The sequence below is a fragment of the Podarcis erhardii genome (assembly GCF_964252035.2).
Source record: "Podarcis erhardii genome assembly, chromosome: 10".
Lineage (NCBI taxonomy): Eukaryota > Metazoa > Chordata > Lepidosauria > Squamata > Lacertidae > Podarcis > Podarcis erhardii.
The window spans coordinates 17,286,227-17,307,889 of record NC_138500.1 but is presented as its reverse complement, the minus strand read 5'-3'; the positions used below and the strand labels follow the sequence as shown (position 1 = coordinate 17,307,889).

At 45.4% G+C, this 21,663-nt stretch overlaps 1 protein-coding gene across 2 annotated transcripts; it reads left to right on the top strand.

The window, feature by feature from the left end:
• Positions 1-6,622: 6,622 nt before the first annotated feature.
• BPGM (bisphosphoglycerate mutase) lies at positions 6,623-21,454 on the top strand. 2 transcript variants are annotated; one of them, XM_081880189.1, is made up of 4 exons: positions 6,623-6,749; positions 11,032-11,092; positions 15,154-15,809; positions 19,534-21,454. In XM_081880189.1, exons 2-4 carry the CDS (start codon positions 11,073-11,075, stop codon positions 19,713-19,715), a joined length of 858 nt encoding a protein of 285 aa, XP_081736315.1. In that variant the 5' UTR covers positions 6,623-6,749; positions 11,032-11,072; the 3' UTR covers positions 19,716-21,454. The 2 variants fall into 2 exon arrangements, with proteins under 2 accessions (XP_081736315.1, XP_081736314.1); XM_081880188.1 differs by having other exon boundaries at positions 6,656-6,806.
• Positions 21,455-21,663: the final 209 nt, after the last annotated feature.

The following is a 21,663-nucleotide window of genomic DNA, read 5'->3' as shown; positions in this document are numbered from 1 at the left end:
CCCGGCAGGCGGGGGCTGGAGGAAAAACGTCGAGACATTTCATGTTGGGGGGCTGCTCCCTCCTGCCCACAGGCCCGCGCCTCCTCCTTGTGCGCCGCGCAGCCCTGCGCCTTTGGCTTCGGAGGGGAGCGCCGCTGATCCCCGTGAAAACAAGCGCGCGTAAAATTGCCGAGGAAAAAGTTGGAGAGGGGGTGGTAAATGTGGCTTGCGGTTTATTAGACCCTCGTGGAGTGTTAGATCTGGACTTTTTCGCGGCGATCGCAGGGAGGAGCAGCTTTGCGCCTCCCCATCCAGCCGCTGCGCATCGCCCTGGCCCCAGATAGTCGGGCCGGCTGCCTATGAAAGGGACCCGACGCCCGCCGGCCCAAGCGGGGTCAAGAAAGCGCAGCTGCTTTGGGAACAGATAGGTAGCCGTGTTGGTCTGCCATGGTCAAAACAAAATAAAAAAATTCCTTCCAGTAGCACCTTAAAGACCAACTGAGTTAGTTCTAGGTATGAGCTTTCGTGTGCATGCACACGAAAGCTCATACCTAGAACTAACTCAGTTGGTCTTTAAGGTGCTACTGGAAGGAATTTTTTTATTCTGCTTTGGGAAGAGAGGGAGTGGGGGGGGCGGGTAGCTGGGTTTGATCTGGCCGAAGGAGTGGCGGCCTCAGCAGCAGCAGCAGCCGGTTGGAAAGGAGAAGGCGGAGCAGGCGCTTGCCCCGGGGCGCGCAAAAAGGGAGGCTTAGGTGGCCGACAAAGGTCCGTATAGTTAAAGCTATGGTTTTCCCAGTAATGATGTATGGAAGTGAGAGCTGGACCATAAAGAAGGCAGATCGCTGAAGAATTGATGCTTTTGAATTATGGTGCTGGAGGAGACTCTTGAGAGTCCCATGGACTGCAAGAAGATCAAACCTCTCCATTCTGAAGGAAGTCAGCCCTGAGTGCTCACTGGAAGGACAGATCCTGAAGCTGAGGCTCCAAATACTTTGGCCACCTCATGAGAAGAGAAGACTCCCTGGAAAAGACCCTGATGTTGGGAAAGATGGAGGGCACAAGGAGAAGGGGACGACAGAGGACGAGGTGGTTGGACAGTGGGTTCTCGAAGCTACCAGCATAAGTTTGTGGGAGGCAGTGGAAGACAGGAGTGCCTGGCGTGCTCTGGTCCATGGGGTCACGAAGAGTCGGACACGACTAAATGACTAAACAACAACAACAGGTGGTGAGGAGGTCTCCTTGCGAAGGGAGTCGAAACAGAGTCAGGCCCGCCCAGGGACGTGGGGGACACGGCCCGGGCTCTCGCTGGTCCCGAGGGAAGCGCCAGGCTAAGCAAGCCAGCTTCTGACAGCGGACGGGTCAAGAAAAGAAAGCGGGGTCAGGGCATTTTGGCACCCTAGGCGAAGTACAACCAGGGGACAATGAGGGAGGCAAGATCTGCATCAGGAACAAGGAGAGAATAAAGATCTACATTGAGAATGGGGCGTGGGGGAGGCGAAATCAAATCAACCTTGCCGGATGGTTGAAGTGGGGATCAAGAGCCATGCGAGGAGGGAAAGGGCTTGTTTTGAATTACACTAGGCAGGTGCAGAGCCCAGGAGACCCCAGAGTGGTCCCTAGGGGTGAGAGGAGACTTAAACAGCAGAAATCCAAAGAGGCAAGCCTCAACTATTTCCTGTTTTTGTTTGTTACAGCCAGGATCTCTAGCCTTGGGGGTGGGTGAGGGTGTACACTCCATTTTCCGTACGTATGAATTTTGGGTTAGTCTGCTAGGTAGGGAAGTATCTTCACTCCAACTGCTATTTTCCTCTTTTCCATTCCAGGTTTTAAATAATTTTAGGCAATAAAGCTTTGAACCTTCATTTTTGGCCTGGTTATTTGCCCTTATATTTCCTCTCAAAGGAAAACCCAATGTGTGGGGTGGCCTTTCATCCTGGTACCCTTTCATTCCCTGTGCAAAGAAAGGGGTCAGCAAACTTTTTCAGCAGGTGGCCGGTCCACTGTCCCTCATACTTTGCGGGGGGGCTGGACTATATTTTTTTGGGGGGGGGGGAATAAACGAATTCCTATGCCCCACAAATAACCCAGAGATGCAACTCCCTGGGACAGTTTATTGTTTATCGTTGTGCATTGTTTTTAAATTTAGTGTTGTATATTGTTTTAATTGTCTGTTTTAACCATATTTGCACAGCAGTTTTTAACGTTGTGAGTGTCCTCTATTTAAGAGGCTTCTACTCTGAAGCCTCTTATAGCTGTTTTATCTGAAAGTCTTTTAGTTCTTATGCTCTTACAGTTGTTTTAACTTTGTGTCTTTGTTGGTTTTTAGCTCTTATCTGTTTTAATTATTAGTTTTTTATCCATCCACTATCTGTGTTTAATCTTGTATTTTATTCGGATGTTTTATGCCTGTTTCCTTGTCCTCATCTGCTCTAACAATTATCGGCCAAAAAATCCTAACTGCTATTTTATCTATATGCTTTTTTAATCCTGGTCTGTGACCGTAATAAAGTTCAGTATGTAACCCATAGATGCATTTTAAATAAAAGCACACATTCTGTTCATGTAAAAACACCAGGCAGGTCCCACAAATAACCCAGAGGTGCATTTTAAATAAAAGCACACATTCTGCTCATGTAAAAATATGCTGATTCCTGGACCGTCCGCGGGCTGGATTTAGAAGGCGACTGGGCCGGATCTGGCCCCTGGGGCCAGAGTTATCTGTGAGTTATCTGTGAGTTATCTGTGTCTACAGCGCATCATCACCTTGACACACAGCGAGGCTGTTTTTTTAAAGTTCACTATCTAGTTCCACCCCAGATCTGTTGGCCGTGACAAACTGGCCTTGGAGGACATGCATTTAAACTTCAAACCCCACCGCCCATTTTTAAACCATGAAATGTATTCCTACTTGTTCATAAATAATCCCAAGGTCCTTCCATTATCTAGCCAAGGCAGTTAAAGAACAAGCTCAAAATTGATTTTAACCTCAAGGGGAAATTGTGCTCTGCTCAATGGCCTCATGGGAGATCACAAGCTTTCTTGTTTGATCTTCACCAGTTAAATCCTATGTACCAAATCTTATTCAGAATTTTGTTTATGATACCTCATGATTTTTCCTGGCTCACACTGCGGCCAGGAAAGTCATGAGGGTGTATGGGTTCTTAGGGGAGGGGTAGTACCTCTGATGGGGGGACACACCATGCTCCTTCTGGGGTTGTTTGTCCACTTTGGTCCCCACCCTGCACTCAGCTTTCACTTGTGGCTCGTAGAAGTTGTCAGCGCACAACAGCAGCCACACCCAGGGAACTGTTTTGGTGGGCTAAACCAGGTGAAGGTAGCCGATGGGTCTGAAACCCTCGGTGAGTTAGGGACTTCCCTTGCATGCAAAGACATGCTCCGGCAGATTGAGCAGACGAGACCAATAGTGGATCCAGTGGTCAAGAAGGTGGTTTCTGTGCCTGCAGTAGAGGGAAGTGTGGGGCAGATGGGTCTTGTCAACCTGGGAAGGTAGCCTGTCTAGGAGAAGGAAAGCTCTGATCCTAAACCTCCGCTGCCTTATGGGAGAAGATAAGGCGAAGAAGTAAACCCTGCACAATTCCAGAGTGGAGTCCATAAGAGAGCCAGTGTGGTGTAGTGGTTAAGAGTGGTGGACTCATAATCTGGTGAACCGGGTTCGCTTCCCCGCTCCTCCACATGCAGCTGCTGGGTGACCTTGGGCCAGTCACACTTCCTTGAAGTCTCTCAGCCCCACTCACTTCACAGAGTGTTTGTTGTGGGTGAGGAAGGGAAAAGGAGATTCTTAGCCGCTTTGAGACTCCTTTGGGTAGTGATAAAGCGGGATATCAAATCCAAACTCTTCTTCTTCTTCTAAGATGGTTGGATGGCACCTTGTACGCCTCCTGGCAACTCCTGCAACCAAGCTGGTGCCAAAACGTATTGCTCTGCTTTCCTTTGAACCACTTCAGCAAGGCTGAGAGGGGGGTCTTGTTGTCTAGGCAGCCTAGGACCTCCATACACAGTGCCCAGGCTTTCACCCTGGGGAGGTCACTTCAGCACTGCTAATGCAGCAGTTTTTCTTCACCCCCAGACGAGCACTCCACTGTATCTCAAGATGGACGGATAATGACAACAACTGCAGCCCCATTTTGAAAACTGTTAATTACAAGCAGGAAACGTGAGGCATGAACTTACTATAGCTTAAAGAAGCCATTATTTTCTTCTTCTCAGCTCTCCATCTGCACTCTGGAAAAATAATACAGTGGTACCTCGGGTTAAGTACTTAATTTGTTCTGGAGGTCTGTTCTTAACCTGAAGCACCACTTTAGCTAATGGGGCATCCTGCTGCCGCCGCACTGCCGGAGCAAGATTTCTGTTCTCATCCTGAAGCAAAGTTATTAACCTGAAGCACTATTTCAGGTTATTTCAGAAATATTACCTCGGGTTAAGAACTTTGCTTCAGGATGAGAACAGAAATCGTGCAGCAGCGGCATTCATTTACCCTGGTAAATGCTCTGGTTATCCTGCTCTATCCTGCTCTGGTTTAAAATGCTCTGGGTGATATGATAGCCATGTTCAAATATATAAAAGGATGTCACATAGAGGAGGGAGAAAGGTTGTTTTCTGCTGCTCCAGAGAAGCGGACACGGAGCAATGGATCCAAACTACAAGAAAGAAGATTCCACCTAAACATTAGGAAGAACTTCCTGACAGTAAGAGCTGTTCGACAGTGGAATTTGCTGCCAAGGAGTGTGGTGGAGTCTCCTTCTCTGGAGGTCTTTAAGCAGAGGCTTGACAACCATATGTCAGGAGTGCTCTGATGGTGTTTCCTGCTTGGCAGGCGGTTGGACTCGATGGCCCTTGTGGTCTCTTCCAACTCTATGATTCTATGATTCTATGAAAAGCAAGTGGGGATTTGTTTTTGTTTTATATATGTACATACACATATATAATTGATCCATATATAATTGACCCATAATATATTAACGTGCAGAAGATAATTTTTTTAAAAATGAAGTGGCATGCTCAAAATTGCATGCCATTGTGCCTGATATTAATATTCATGCCTATGCATTTACATACGTGTGTGCAAGAAAGCTGAACCCTCCCCAGCAATGTATTCAATAAATGTGTAAGGGGAGGTAGAGGTACTGCAGCCTAATTCTACAGGCACCCCACCCCGGCATCCACACATTTGCTGAGTGAGAAGGGAGTTGCTCTATGCATGTCCTGATTTGGTCAGGTGGAGTGATGTGCATGTAACAGGTGGATGGTGTGTGTGTGTGGGTCAACAGGTGCATTGGTGCAGCCCCGAAACCTCCTCACCTTATCTGAACACTATGTGTGTATGTAATCTAGATCTCATTAGATAAAATATCACCAGATGTAACTTCTGCAGATGTGAAGGATGGGCTGTGTCTCCTAAGAATTAGTTTCACTAGCACACTTGTGAAAATAATGACAGAAATGTTAAAAGCCACATTCAGAATCTCTGCAAAAGGCAGAATAGGTAGAAGCAGGGACAGTTATTTATCAGGGATAGATAAACACACCAACTCCATGGTAAACAGATGATAAGGTAGGGAAATCTTTTGCTTTTGTTTATTACTTCCTTAAATCAATGAAAAACTGACCTCTAGTGGCTGAAATGGGAAACAGTGCATTATATCCTGTGGCAGCATGTTCAGAAGATGTATTGAAGAACCACAACTTACCACAACCGACTTTTTCTTTACAGAGAATGAATAATGGTAATAAAATATAGAGGAAGGGTTGTGCATTGCCCCCCGACATGAAGTTGTTCGAGTTTAAACTGCCCCAGGATTCATAGTTGTTTTTGCCAAAAAGTAGTTGAGACTGCTTCGACAGCCTTGAGCTGGTTTACACGTGCCTATGTACATAACGTGATCGCACAGCTTCATATATGAACTACTCTGAAAGAAAAGAATGGCATTTGAAGTGGCAAAAATATTCATTTGTGATGGCTCTTTGCATTTTTGCAAGTATTCACCTGAATTTGCAGTTATCAAATACAACCCGGCTGGGGCAACCCAGTCTGATGGGTACAAATAATAAAATTATTATTAACATTGAGATCCAAAATTGTGAACTCTGGTTTCCGATTTCCATCCCAATGGCTCTGCTATGAGCAGGCCTGACTACAGAAGAGCTGGAACACTGACCCCGCCCCCCACAGTGTCCAAACTCTCAGTGTCTTCTTTGCTTAGGGGCCTCAATTATAAAGCCATTTAATAGAGCAAGTTTCAATGAGCGCAGCAAGGTTTACAGCACGCATGCGCAGACGCGCTTGCACGTGCAGAACTGCAACAAAGGAACCCACACCAGCGTCCCAGCTAGGCCACCAACGCAACGCTCCAAAGACGGCCCGCAACCGGCGAACCAGCTGCTTATTGGCTTCGAACCACGTCGATCATCGCTCTGCCCAATCCAGCCCCTCTTTCCTCCCGTGGCGTCACCTGGGAGTTGATGCCGCGCGTGTCGTTCCCGGTCACGTAGTCCACAGCCTCCCTCTCCGCTGTCGTCATCGCGGAGCTCTTCCTGACAGGCGGCCGTTCCGCTTCCTATCTGTGAGCGGCAACCCAAAGCTCCAATCAGATGGGGAGGATCCGAGGGGGCTGGTGAACTTCTTGCCCCTCCCACCAGCAAGACCCAGCCTGGAGCTGTTAGCAACTGTCTGCGGCCGCGGCTGCATCAGCAGCATTTGCGCGGGGGCTGGCTTTGCTTTCGGCGGCCTGGCTTTCTCTTTTGCCGAGGTAACTAGTGGTCAGAGCAATTTTCAGTATTCGCATGGGGATTTCAACCAGCCCAAAGTAATATAATGGAGAATAAATTACTGGTGCATGGCGGCAGTTTAGCCTTGTTTTGCTATGCACCCTTTTAATTTTAGTCTTGTGCTTGGATGTTGCTATTCTTGTTGTTGTTAACTATTATTAACTATTATTATTATTAATTATTAATAACTATTATTAACTATTGTTGTTAGCCGCCCTGAGCCCGGTCTTGGCTGGGGAGGGCGGGGAAGAAATAAAAAGTTGTTGTTGTTGTTGTTGTTGTTGTTGTTGTTGTTGTTGTTGTTGTTGTTGTTGTTGTTATTATTCTGCTCGCTTGCCTCTTCCTCTGAGTATTTCTCAAACTTGCGCGGGTGGCTCTTGTTGGACTATAACTCCCATTATCCTTAGCTAGTGGGACCAGTGGTCGGGGGGGGGGGTGTGTGTGTGATGGGAGTTGTAGTCCATCAACAGCTGAGTATCCAAGTTGGAGAAACACAGTCTGAGGCTTAAAAAGGGATGGTGTTTGGAGCTAGATTTTGGAGATTTGGTCTTTAGTCCAGTGACCATTGTCATGGATGAGATTCTTGCATTGTGGGGGGTGGGGCGAGGTCCGCTAGATAACCCTCAAGGGTCTCTTCCAGGTCCATGGTTCTATGACCATAGGAAGCTGCTTTGCACTGAGCCAGGCCATAGGTCTAATCTAGCTCAGGACTATCTGTGTACAGGATTGCACTGACTTGCAGCCGTACAAGGTGCTGGTGTCAGGGGGATTTATAGGTTGTTTCTGCTTGCGATCTGAGTCCGCGTTGGATCTCTGTATCTAGTGATGTATTTTTAAGTGCACATGTTGTGCCGTTTTTGGTTCAGCCGTAGAAACTGGTGTCAATATAGTTGGAAGTTATGAAGAACATTTTTGTGTGTGCAAAAGCACAAAAATTGGAAAAGGTATTTTAAAATAGATTTTTTTTAAAAAAGAAAATGTTCAAAGCTATGCTATCTGAGTAATATCAGCCAACACCTTGTAAATACTCCTTTACCAGACTTTGCTTTTGTGCGTGTAACAGCAGCTGGATTCACAAACAATTAGAGTATTGCAATTAGGTGATCGTTCTGGGTTCTTCCTGCAGATTGCCTTTGATCAAACTGTTATTTATGCTTTAAAGGCTCAAGAGTAGGACAGGAATTTGACCCCTTTTGGCTGGTAATCCCACCTGTTATGTAGGTCAATATGCAGCACGGGGGCTGGACTGAGTGTGGGGCTGCCAGATGGAAGAGGCCTGAACATTTTATAGCTCTGTAGGAGAGATAATTTTGTCATGCAGAGTGCTTAAATTCTCTTGCCTACACCATAAAAGGTGCAGGACCCCTGTCTAAGGCAGGGGCCAATGGTTAGAGTGTTAGACCAGGACTGGGAAGACCATTAAATTATTGGTCACTCCTAACCAGTTATTCCCTTTTTGCCTGGTTTACCACATGGGGTTATTGGAAGGATAAAATGAGGGATTCAGTGTCTGCTACCCTGAGCTATTTGGAGGAAGGGCAGGTTAACACAACTGTTAAAAGTACTGGAGCCCTGTTCTCCTTTGGACCTGGGTTGGGAGAAGGAATAGAGAGCAACATTTGGTTCAAAAATGCCAACAGATGATGACTGCATGTGCATTATCTCCAAGCCCCTTCCAAACCATCCTGCCCATATATTTGTAATAGTGAAGAAGCCTGTCTTGTTTGTACACTGATGTTCTTTGCAGAAACGGTTTATCCTGGATTGCCCCTGTGTTTTGTTCTCCAGGAGCCTCATGGGAACACTGGGATGTTCTCTTTTAACCTCTAGGACAGATCAGGTGACAGTGGTAACAAAAAGAACATTCTCGCCTGTGTGTGCTGCATTTTAACAGAACCAATTAGTTATTGTTTTCTGTCCTCACTAGACAGTTAGATAACTACAGTAGTACTGGGTTGTTTCTGCAGCACTTTGAAAGCTTCTCTTTAGGATTTCCACCTTCTTTTCCCTTGAACAGCTGCAGAGAAAGTAGGAATTCAATATCAGATTTTTGTTTTATCAATGTAGAGATGTAGTGATTCTTGAAACATCACTCGCTGTTTTTATTCTAAAGGCACAAGTTCCATGCCAGAAATATGGTGACAGACCTTATTCTGAGACTGAGCATGTGAGAGGTAGAGTTATCTGTCTGTAGCCCTAACCTTGTGCCCATTTTACAGCAGATAAAGCTTTACATAATTTTTTTTTGAGAAAAGCTCTTTATCTGCTCAATTTCTGCATAAAGGCACAGAAGCAAGGACAACTGTAGCAGAATTAGGAGCCTAAATACAGTGCCTAAAGCGCTTCTCCAAAGACATCTGTGTTTACTTGAACTTGAGAGGGGAAATGAAAATGGAAGCTATAGGGACCTGTCATGTTAAAGGTTAACCTTGTAGAGGAACTTGGCAGGTATGACTTCTATTAATATCACTGTGAGGCACTTAGTCAGCTGAAGGCGTTTGGATCTCTCCTCTGGGAGTTCATGGCAGAAAGAGTGATAGCGTACAGGTGACCATTCTGTTGCTTTCTGTATCATTCATCTGAGTGTTTTTCAAACTTGGGTCTCCAGCTGTTGCTGGACTACAGGTCCCATAATCCCTGACCACTGGTCCTGCTAGCTAGGGATGATGGGAGTTGTAGTCCAACAACAGTTTGAGAAACACTGACCATTTGACCAAGTTGATATCCAGTGACTGCAAGTAAGCAAGTGGTAGCTTGGCTCACAGAACATAAGCAGAAATCAACAGCAAGAAGAGTGTTTGCGTGTTAGCATTGCTGGATACCTCCGCCCGGGGTCCACATTGCCATGTAGCTGTGTGTGTTTGTTATCTCTTTCCCCTGCTCCATTTACCAGATTGCAAGTGCAATCCTATTCACGTCTACTAAGAAATAAGAATCACTCAGATTAATGGGGCTTGTTCCCAGATAAATGGGCATAGCATTGCAGCATAAATGCCCTCACCAAAAGCTGCTATTTGTCCTGCAAATATATGTAATATCATACAGGGACCCTATGGATACTGATAAATATTTTTTTGGAAGGCAAATACAGTGGTACCTCGGGTTACATACGTTTCAGGTTACATACACTTCAGGTTACACACTCAGCTAACCCAGAAATAATGCTTCAGGTTAAGAACAGAAATCGGGCTTCGGCGGCGCTGCGGCAGCAGGAGGCCCCATTAGCTAAAGTGGTGCTTCAGTTTAAGAACAGTTTCAGGTTAAGAACAGACCTCCGGAATTAAGTACGAATTAAGTACTTAACCTGAGGTACCACTGTAGCAGGGAGGGGGGAGGTGATTTAAATTGTGGAAATAGTGTGTGTATGAGGAAGGTTTAAAACCTCTTTCCACTCCAATCCCACACCTGGCTGCCTTGATCTAAAGGGAAGAGTTGGAAGATCCTGTTCTCAGATCTCCAAAATCTGTGTCTGAATGTGTAGCTACATCCCAGTTTTTCCACCCACTCCCTGTTGTGCAGATGGTGCTGGTGGATTAAGTCAGACCAGGAAGAAATACCCCATTTCTGGTTTATAGAAAATATTAGACTGCATGCCTCACCACTTCTGATAAAACCAACCAGTAGTCTTCAGAGCCCAGAAGTGCTGCTGAAACCTTAAGCCAATGACAATATACATGCAAATCTCATTTTGACGCAACTCAGATGTCTCTTAATGGGATGCCTGTTCAACAGTGGACAGACTTGGTTTGCTTTGCACTCTGGAGAAATTGTGGCCCTGCAGCTTGGGAAACCTAGCGTTGGCCCAGCAGGAGGAACTGATGATGTAACAGGCCTTTCTCCCATCTCCATGCTGTTTGGGTATGAAAACTGGAAATCGAACAGCAAACAGGACTTGGGCTTTAAGCAAAGTTTGAACTTCAGAGTTCAGTTGCCCGAGGTTTCTCAGAAAAGAACACAAAATAAGAAAACTTATTATTTTTATGCAGTAGCAAGTAGATATTTTCTAGCCCCAACTCTATGATTCTAGTATCATGTTGGGAAAGTTGTGGTTAGAATGCTTCTCCCTAACATGCCAGGTGCCAGAGTTCAAGGATTCCTGTAATTTTGGTTTTGTTGTGTATGGAGGAGTATTCACTCATCTGAACTCATAGCTCAGACACAGTTTTACCACCTCTGGGAATAATAATTGATTCTTCCCCCCTGACCCCGACCCTAACTTCAGTAGCTTTCATGGTGTTTTCTTTTTCTCTTTTAATATTGCAGCCTACCTATAAAGTCTTTTGCCTCATATTTGTGTAGGATGAATGCATTTGCAATGGATAAGGTGAGTTCAAATTGTTTTTATCTTTATCTTGTTTTAAAGCAGATTGTTGCATGATTATTTTTTATGTGCTCTTGTCTCCTGCCTTTGTAGCTTGGCAGGTGTCTGGGATGGGTTGGCTGAGCAAGCCATGATAAAGCAATGTGGTTGGATTTGGGCATAATGTCATACCGCACTTAAATAGAGTTATGGTTTGTAAGCCAACAATAAACATAGATTAGCATCATGGGTTATTGGCAGAAAATAAACTAGGGTCAGCCCATTGAACTGGGTTCACATATTCAAACGAACCTGTAGTTAGGCTGGACCAGTGATGGTGTAGCGTTATGTGCAAACCAGGTCAGTGTCTAGATCATGCACCAGCTCCATTTTGATTGCTAGCACCAGTAGATGTGGCACCCTGCTTCTTTTGGGTTTGAATTTCCATTAGGTTTGAGCAGTCCTGTTATTCGAATGCTTCTTCGGTGTTACAATTCCAGTGGTGCAGTCAGAAGGTCTATTATGAAGAAACTGTAATCAGTGAAAGCTGAAGCTGAAGAAGTGTGATTTATTAAAACCTGCACAAACCCAATGACTTATTGGTATATGAATTAAGCTGATTTATTGGGAATTAAGCTAGTTTATTTGGAAATGGTGGAGTCCTGCGGAGGTGCTAAGGAGTCTCAAAGCAGCAGAAGAACAAGCACAAAAAAGTCCTTGCTTAATAGCTGTATTTTTGAGATATGGAGAAAGAGGGTCACACCCACTGACCCCTGGACCTTTCCCCAGCAATAGGTAAAGGTAAAGGGACCCCTGACCATTAGGTCCAGTCGCGGACGACTCTGGGGTTGCGGCGCTCATCTTGCTTTATTGGCTGAGGGAGCCGGCGTACAGCTTCCGGGTCATGTAGCCAGCATGACTAAGCCGCTTCTGGCAAACCAGAGCAGCGCACGGAAACGCCGCTTACCTTCCCACCAGAGCGGTACCTATTTATCTACTTGCACTTTGATGTGCTTTCGAACTGCTAGGTTGGCAGGAGCTGGGACCGAGCAACGGGAGCTCACCCTGTTGCAGGGATTTGAACTGCCGACCTTCTGATTGGCAAGTCCTAAGCTCTGTGGTTTAACCCACAGCGCCACCTGCGTCCCACTTCCCCCAGCAATAAACCAGCTTTGTTAGAAATACCCACTGTATTAGGGATATCCTAATATGGGCATGTTCTAGTCAAGGTATTGAGCCCTCTCCAGGCATTTAAAAAGAACAGATGAGTCTCAAACTTAGGAGGGAGATGGGAGCATGGACAGTCCAAACGCACCAGGAGAGGTTGCTCCATAGGGTTGCTTGTTGCAAGATCGCCACCTGTTAAGTTGTATGTGCTTCAGAGCTCCCTTCGGGCCTTCCTGCTCAGTGCGGGAGCAGGTGTGCGCACACATACACCACACAAACCTCCTCCACAGGTTGAACCTCAGGTGTTCTTTTTGAACACTTGAAAAATGGCTACTGTGAGATGAAAATATGGCACTGCCTCTACATTTTTGAATCTTGGAACTGGCTTTGTTTCCCCATATCACACAGACCTTGTATGTTATCTCACTGTTCCCAGACAACTAGGTGCCACTTCTGCTGTGCTGTTGTATCACGTGATAGCTTCTGTGCGCCATAATGGCAGAGGCCAGTTCCCTGCTATGTCTGAATTGAATCCAGGCATGTCTGCTGCCTTGCAGGATATCTTTGGGAGAAGGAAAGGCAAAGGAGTAAACCCTACGCAAATCTGAAGTGGAGTCCCAAAGATGTTTGGATGGCACTTTGTACGCCTCCTTCCAGCAACTCCTGCAGCCCAGCTGGTGCCAAACATATTGCTCTGCTGTCCTTTGGACCTCACCAGCCCAGGCTGCCCAGGCTTGCCCCCCAGGCAGGTCACTTGGGTGCTGCAAACACAGTGGTTTGACTTCACCCCCGGAGGCACACTCCATTGCCTCTCAAGACAGATGGGTGCCATCAACAAATGATTAGGCATGTTTAATACTGTAGCCTTTGAGATTTATATAATGTCCTGAATTGAGCTAGAGGCACATGATAGATTTGAGGGCACGGAGGTAGGGATCTTATTCAAAAGCAATATACCGTATTTTTTGCTCTATAAGACTCACTTTTTCCCTCCTAAAAAGTAAGGGGAAATGTGTGTGCGTCTTATGGAGCGAATGCAGGCTGCGCAGCTATCCCAGAAGCCAGAACAGCAAGAGGGATTGCTGCTTTCACTGCGCAGCGATCCCTCTTGCTGTTCTGGCTTCTGAGATTCAGAATATTTTTTTTCTTGTTTCAAACCCTCCAAAAACTAGATGCGTCTTGTGGTCTGGTGCGTCTTATAGAGCAAAAAATACGGTAGATAGCTGTGTTTGCTTGAATACACTTTTTGTGTGTGTGTAGAACCGGAAGAGAATCTAGGTAAGTTGTATAAGGATATAGCAATGGATTACAAAATGTAATTGATATGTTCGTATTAGATTGTGGATTACCAGGGGTAAATAGAAATTACAGGGCGTGGGAGGATTGACTGGAAAGCAGATAAGGTGATCAGAATTTTATATGTGCAGGAGAAGGAATTTGAAAGATCAGGAGATGCACATTGCTGGTTTCAATACGCAATCCTGCATTTCCCAATTTGAGGGCCGGGTTTCATTGGGTGTGTGTTGCAGGTATTGTTTGGCCGCAAGGAACTTTAATTGTGTCATCCTGGGTCGTCTTCTGCAACAGGCACATTGAGCATGTTGTCGCTGATTGGGTGGAACAGCCTTCCCCAACCTGGTGCCCTCGGTTTTGGGCTGAGGGGAGTTGTAGACCAAAACATCTGGACAGCACTAAAAAACCAATAAGCCCCTCCCCCAAACACAGATGAAGTTTCTGAACCATCTTCAGAGGCAGCCCTACATATGACGCATTGCAGTAATCAAACCTAGAGGTTACCAAAGCATAGACAACAGTGGTCAGGCTAACCCTGTCCACATAGGGGCACAACTGGGCCACCAGCTGAAGCTGGTGGGAGGCACTCTGCAGCAGCAAAGGACCCAGAAGTAACAACAACAACAACAACAACAACAACAACAACAACATATTATTATTATTTATACCCTGCCCATCTGGCTGGGTTTCCCTAGCCACTCTGGGCGGCTTCCAACAAAATATTAAAATACAGTAGTCCATCAAACATTAACAGTTCCTACCTGGTGGAATGCTCTGTCCCACGAGACTATGTCCCTGCAGGACTTGATCTCCTTCCGCAGGGCCTGTAAGACAGAGCTATTCCGCCTGGCCTTCAATTTGAATTAGCCTGATCCTCTGTTCCCTTTTCCCTTTCCTTTTCTAGGAAGAAAATGGGACCCCACATTTAAATTCTTCCCTGGTCTCCTTGCTGGCCCTAGTAGGACCAACTTGGCCAGTTAGCCTTGTTGGTCATTTGATGTTTACTGATTGGGGGTTCCCCCCCAAAAAAATGACCCCTGATTTTTTGAATTTTATTGATATTGATGCTGCATTTATGTTGTATTTTATGCTATTTTTAAGTTGCATCTTTAATCAATGTTTTATATTTGCTGTTAGCCGCCCTGAGCCCGGTTTTTAAACCAGGAAGGGCGGGGTATAAAAAAAAAAAAATTATTATTATTATTTGTTATTATTAAAAGCTTCCCTAAATAGGGCTGCCTTCAGATGTCTTCTAAGTCTGGTAGTTGTTCTCTTTGCATACCCTCTCCTTCAGAGGGAGTGTAACTCCATCAAGAGCAGGCAACATCCCAGCTACCCGGTCTAGCAAACCACCCACTAATCGTGCTTTTAGCACTAGTCTTCAGTTTAGGTGTAGCACTGGCTGAACATATCAGTAATCGCCATTGCTGTGCTTGAACTGAGAGTGCAGTGGAGGGAACGCCCAATGTCCTTCTACATGTTACAGAATGGTGGATGAGCTGCCTTCATCTCTCATTGCTGAAAATCTAATCGGGCAACTCGTGACAAGATTCTGTGGGTCTCCAGGGTTCACCACAACACAGTGACCCAAAGCATTTGACCTATGTGTCCCTTCTCTTTATTAGATGGCCTGTCATTAGATGCTACTCCTGTTGCAAACCCAAGGAAGTTGCACCCAAAATGGCCAAGTACAAACTGATCCTCTTGAGGCACGGCGAAGGGGCCTGGAACAAAGAGAACCGCTTCTGCAGTTGGGTGGACCAGAAGCTGAGCAGCGACGGGATAAAAGAGGCTCAGAACTGCGGCAGGCACCTCAAAGCTCTTGGCATTGAGTTTGACCTTGTGTTTACATCCATCCTCAGCCGCTCTATTCAGACTGCCTGGCTTGTGCTGGAGCAGATGGGGCAGGAGTGGGTCACCACCGAATCTTCCTGGAGGCTGAACGAGCGGCACTACGGTGCCCTGATAGGCCTCAACAGGGCAGAGATGGCGCTGAACCACGGCGAGGAGCAGGTGAAAAGGTGGAGGAGGAGCTACGACATCACCCCGCCTCCCATCACCGAGTCCCACCTTTACTACCACGAAATCTACAACGATCGCAGGTATAAGCACTGCGACGTGCCGTTGGAGAAACTCCCGAGGGCAGAAAGCTTGAAAGAAGTGCTTGATAGACTCCTTCCCTATTGGAACGAGAGGATAGCTCCGGAGGTGAAGAGGGGCAAGACAGTTTTAATTTCTGCTCACGGGAACAGCACGCGCGCTTTGCTGAAACATTTGGAAGGTAATGTAGTGCCACTAATTTGTTCTAAATGTGGTATAAACATTGGGGACCATCCTGTCTTCTTTGGCTATTCGTTCAGGAATAAATTCTATCTCTCTGTCTCTCAAATTAAAAAGGGCACAGTTATACTATTAGTTTTATAGCAGTTTTAACTGTTGTGGCTTCTCTCGAAAAATCTTGAGACTCCTAGGTCAGCAAGCGTCCTGAGAATTCTCTGTTGGAGACCTTTCGTCTTCCTTGGAGGACTGCCTTGCCCTGGTTCCATAGAGGGAAGGACTGCCTATTGCGTTTCTTTGTCCGTAGTGTGCATAAGTTCGTAGATCAGGGATGGGGAAATTTGTGGCCTTCAGAAGTTCCATTGGCTTTCGTCTGCATGGCCAACAATCAAGGGTGATTGGTTGTGGGAGTCCAACAGCCTTTGGAGGGCCACCGGTTCCTCATCCCTGCTTTAGAAAACAAAATACTGTATATGCTTCTTTAGCCTTGTGAGCTAGCTAGCCAGATGGCCGTTGCTGACAATCTCTAGAGCATTTTCGAGTTTGCAGAGTTATTTGCAGTGATTCTTGCCCTTGCCATCTTCCCAGGAAATCTGTGGACCTAAGTTATGCGGCGGGAGGTTGTGTTGTGTGTGTCTTTTGTGATGTCCTGACAGCGAAGCATTTTCCCTCTGCCCCACTCTCATGGCCTGTTCAGAGAGGAAGCGCCCATAGCCCTGGTTATGACACAAATATGTTCACTCCTGCTTACCTTACCAGCGTTGTGCTGTTCCCTACTCTCCAGCGCAGTAGATGAATGGCGAAAACAACCGCTGGAGCTGATGCCATGTTTTCCTTTTGCGTGCGATATTTCCCCGTGACCGACTGACGAAAACGAAACGTTCGTATTTAGAAATGGCTTATTCAAACAGACCTCACAGGAACAAGGTTTCCCAATATCAAGCCTTTCTCAATATCAAACCTACCCATTGATTGCCAACAAAACACGCAGGGCTCATTCCTGCAGGTGTCAGCCAGTTCCTCAGAAGGCTGAGGGGGTGGACGTTGGTTGTTAATGCATCTAGGCCATTGCCAGACTTGGACAAGGCCTTTTCAGCAGAGGTGGCTCAAAGTCTAGAGGCCTCTATAAATCAAAGCGACATGTCCTCATGTACTCCTTTGGTCCCTGCCCAAGCTATAGGCTGTAATACCTGATCTGATATTAGGTAATGCTGCAGAAATAGGAGGTTGTTGTAAAAGTTGCACAGTTCACTTTGCTTGCTTGCTTCTGAGGCAACCTACACTACTCTCAAACGTGACCTGTTGTCAGGAAGTTCTCCTCGAAGCTTAGCCGGCACCCCCATTCTTCTAATTTGAACCTATGGGCTTCATAGAATCGCAGAGCGGGAAAGGACCTTATGGCTCACCTAGTCCAATTCCCAGCAATGCAGGAATCCCATCAAAGTCATCTTTATCACCCTATGCTTACCAGAAAATATGGTATAAAGCAGAGGCCTTTCTGGACCAGTTGGGGGAGCAATTTTTGATAGGCCAGTGTCAACAGGAGGAGATTTCAGCACAAGAATTGGTAGAGAAAGAGAAGAACAATTCAAGTGAGAAGGAAGTTAGACTTGCAGAGATTAACCAGTTAAAGTTTGTTGCTTAATTTTGGAGCTAGGAACTTCTGGGATGCGGGTGGCGCTGTGGGTTAAACCACAGAGCCTAGGACTTGCAGATCAGAAGGTCAGCGGTTTGAATCCCCGCAATGGGGTGAGCTCCCATTGCTCGGTCCCAGCTTCTGCCAACCTAGCAGTTCGAAAGCACGTCAAAGTGCAAGTAGATAAATAGGTACCGCTCCGGCGGGAAGGTAAACGGCGTTTCCGTGTGCTGCTCTGGTTCGCCAGAAGCAGCTTAGTCATGCTGGCCACATGACCCAGAAACTGTACATTGGCTCCCTCGGCCAATAAAGCGAGATGAGCACCGCAACCCCAGAGTCGGCCACAACTAGACCTAATGGTCCAGGGGTCCCTTTATCTTAACTTCTGTGAACTTACTTGCAAAGCTGATGCCTCCCCTTATTTTTGTGCTTTCCTTCCAAGAACCTTTTTCATTTGGAGCAGGTAGGGTGGGAAAGGCAGAATGTTCCAAAAAGACCAAACCCAGGGCCAGTAAATGGTGTGTAATGTAGATGTGCCATTACATAGACATATGCTTCTCAGGTAGCTCAGTCGGTAGAGCACAAGACGCTTAATCTCAGGGTTGTGCGTTCCAGCCCCACATTGGGCAAAAGATCCCTGCATTGCTGGGGGTTGGACCAGATGTGGTCTCTTCCAACTCTACAGTTCCATGATTCTATGATTTCCTGTTGCATCTAAGCAGGCGATGTGGACTTAATTGCTTTTGCTCAGCTTGGTGTGCTGAAAATTGCTGGGGCCGCAACCCAAAGAGAAATGGATGGACAAGTCGCACAAAAGGTCAACCGTCTTATGTTACGAGTTGTGTAAAGTAACCAGACCCTGGCCTTAGTTGACATTCATGTTGTCCCTCCAGCGTGTCATCATAGAAGTTGCCCAGTACTGACTTTCAGTGTTTGGCTCACGCTTTTGAGGAGGCAAGGCAAGGCAAGGCAAGGCAAGGCAAGGCAGGAAAGAGTTCTAGGTTATCCAAGGCCCTTCAGTTTATTTATTTAAATATTTGTAAACTGCTATTCCATTAAAAAAGAAATCATAGCAAGGCAGTGTGACCATAAAATAAAATAAAATACTACAGTAACATCCACAAAGGCTGGGTATTTAAAAAGAGATCACATTCAAAAGGCCTGTCAGAGCTGTCCAGGTTTCAAAAGATGTCAAAAGAAGACTCCTGTCAGGCTTATTGTCGGGCAAAGTGTCCCGCAGGACCTCCCATGCTAAACCTTTGGCCCCTGGTAAAGACCGAGCGACCCTCAGGGACTGCCAAAGTGCCCCATCCTCTTTCCCCGTCTCTTGAAACAAATCTGAAGTTGTTATCCTAGCAAGAGAAACCTTTGGAAGTGCATCACTCAGTGATGTAATACTCTACCGAAGGAAAGGAGCGCTGTATTGGAAAGATGGGGATGCTTGTGTTTGGAAGGGCAGGTTGTCTACTCCCTATTCTAATTCCTGTCTGGAATGCTCTCCCCAGAAAGGCTCGCCTGGCGCCATCTTTACATGTCTTTAGGCATCAGGCAAAAACATTTCCCTTTATCCAGGGCCTATGGGATAAATATTCTATGGCCTGTGAAAGTGTGGGGAAGTTTTGATGATTATTTTACTATCAAGCTGTCCGTCATTATTTTTAATATGTTTTTATTATGATGTTCTGTAATGTGTTTTTAATGGGATCTTCTGAAAAAGCGTGGTATATAAATTGAAATAATGATGATGATGATGATATAATAATAATAATAATAATAATAATAATAATAATAACCTACTGTTTTTTTAAAGAAAGCTCTGAATCTGGGGATTATGGTTCATCTGGAGGCAGGGACTGCCTCCCCTACCTCAGATGCCCATGATAGCTTCCCATTGTTCTGGGGAACAATCACGGGCAACCTATTATGCATCTTTCTGCATGAAATGAAGGATTCTGCCAGGTTATCTGATCATCACCAGATTTTGAAAGTTTGGTAAATAGGATGACACTTCATGGCAGCTTAGGCCCAAGAGCCTCCCATGAGCCGAGTGCAAGAGGCACATATAAACCTTCTATTGTTTCCTCCTCTGCAGGCATCTCTGATGAGGACATAGTCAATGTGACTTTGCCCACTGGCGTCCCAGTTCTCCTGGAGCTTGACGAGGATCTACGCTCTCTTGGCCCGCACCAGTTCATTGGTGACCAAGAGGCAATCCAAGCTGCCATCAAGAAAGTGGAAGATCAAGGCAAAGCCAAGCCCACGCTTGAGAAATGAAAGACTGCTTATGCAAAATGCTCTCCCTTTTACTTCTTACCATGTGCAGGAAAAAGGATAGTGCTTTGTGCTTGCATTGTGAGGACTTGCTTAAGTTCCCAGTAAGTGGTAGATTTTTAGCATTTTAGCACACCATTTTTGGTTATTCCTCATTTCCTTCTAGCAGCTGTGTTGGATCCTGGTACAAGTAACAGTGAATTTTGTTACTTTTACAGATAGCTGTTGTTATAAACTTTCCATATCCTTTGTATAAGTCTTACACTATCGGAGAAGGCCAGAGCAAGAACCGGTATGCTGAATATATATATTCATCATTGTGATCAATGAAGAAAATGCTTTCTGATTTTAACCTAGGCCTCAAGTGATCTTTACAAATTCTCAGGTTCACAGATGCTAAACAGTCACATAATTATTTAATTTAGAATACCTGCTCCCCCCCCCCAATTTTTTTCTCCCCACTGTTTGCAATTAATCTCTGTTAAATGGATTGGTGTGATTTTTGTTGCATGGCTGACTGTGTTGTTTTGAATAAAGCCCGTATATTTTTACAGGCATCAAAATGCTCACATTGGCTGAATTTTCCCAAGTTTTACTTTTCATGTTGGAGAGGACCATTTAAAAAACAAATCCCAGTTAGACTTGACCCATGTGCAATAATGAAGGATGGATATTGATGGTACCACTTCAAAATCTCATTATTATTTTTTAAAGATTTATATTCTAAATTTTGCTTTGGATGTCAGGATATAAGTTGTGCTCTAGGGAGAACAGGCAGTTTCCAACGAAGCAATGCACAAGGTTCATTCATAAAGGAGCTTCCTCTTCCTGCACACTCCCCGTGCCATCCTCAAATCTGCTCCTGAGGGTTAAGAAAACTTGGATAATATTTTTGGGGCGGAGCATGCAAGCAGGAAGAGGAGATAGAGGGAAAATTCCATTGCACAGTCAGAAGTTCTTTTATTCCCAGGCCAGCATCTCCTATACATTGTACCCTGTAAGAATGCTGTAGGAACAGTTGTGGGGTTGATGGCATGTTAGTCCAAAAGACCTGAAGACATACCAGCTTTGTGAAGACTGAACTACTGGAACATATAAATGTAAACTCTGATGCTATCCAGTAGAATGTTCTTGGGACAGCCAGGGCTGTGTTGAGTATTCAGTTTTTAAATAGTTCTGTATCACTTTTCCAGGTTCAAACAGAACATAGAATACTAATCTGTTTTATTTTTTATTATTTTTCAATTTTTTTATTTTATAACACAAATAGAATACTAATCTGTTTTAAGTACAGAACTATGAAAAACAATCACAGTCAATTAACAAATAGAAGGAAGCTCAGAAAGGGGAAGGATCTACAGTCCCATTGATCAGCGCAACCAGTTGTTTAATTTCAGAATTTTCCTCTCTTCTGGGGTCATGACCTTCCAACAGGAAGGAGTGATAAAATAGCCACTGGTGCCCCCAATGTTCTACAACTTCCTCTCCAGAATCTAATAGACCCTTGCACTACATGAGACACTCTGTCAGCATTTCTAAGCACAAATGCATTTATTTATATATTTTAGAAACTTTGAAGACATTGCAAAGTTGTATCCTTGACAGGGTAGGGTTTCAGGGGAGAACTGTGGGGGAGAGATCTAAAATAATGTGCACTACTTGTTTGCTTATCCAAACTAAACTGCTTTTTTTGCACCTGTACAAGTGACAAATATAATTCAGTTTGCACATACAAAATGCTATCTCTGTGTGTATGTGTCTTTGTGAAACAAGCAAGCAGTTGTTACTACGGTAACTTCTTTCATTTGTTCCTTCCTTTTCTTCCATCTTGGAATCTGAAGCGGAGTTTGCAGGGTACCTCTGCGGTCTCCTATCCAAGCCCTGATCATACCCTGTCCTGGTTGGTTTTAGCAAGATTGTTGTATGATATGCCTTCAGATCAAATCCTGGT

Excerpts from the sequence above, each read along its gene's own strand:
- BPGM (XM_081880189.1), top strand. The coding sequence starts at position 11,073 with ATGCATTTGCAATGGATAAG. Across the intron at positions 11,093-15,153 it reads ATGCATTTGCAATGGATAAG|ATGGCCTGTCATTAGATGCT; the intron begins GTGAGTTCAAAT and ends TCTCTTTATTAG. Across the intron at positions 15,810-19,533 it reads TTTGCTGAAACATTTGGAAG|GCATCTCTGATGAGGACATA; the intron begins GTAATGTAGTGC and ends CCTCCTCTGCAG.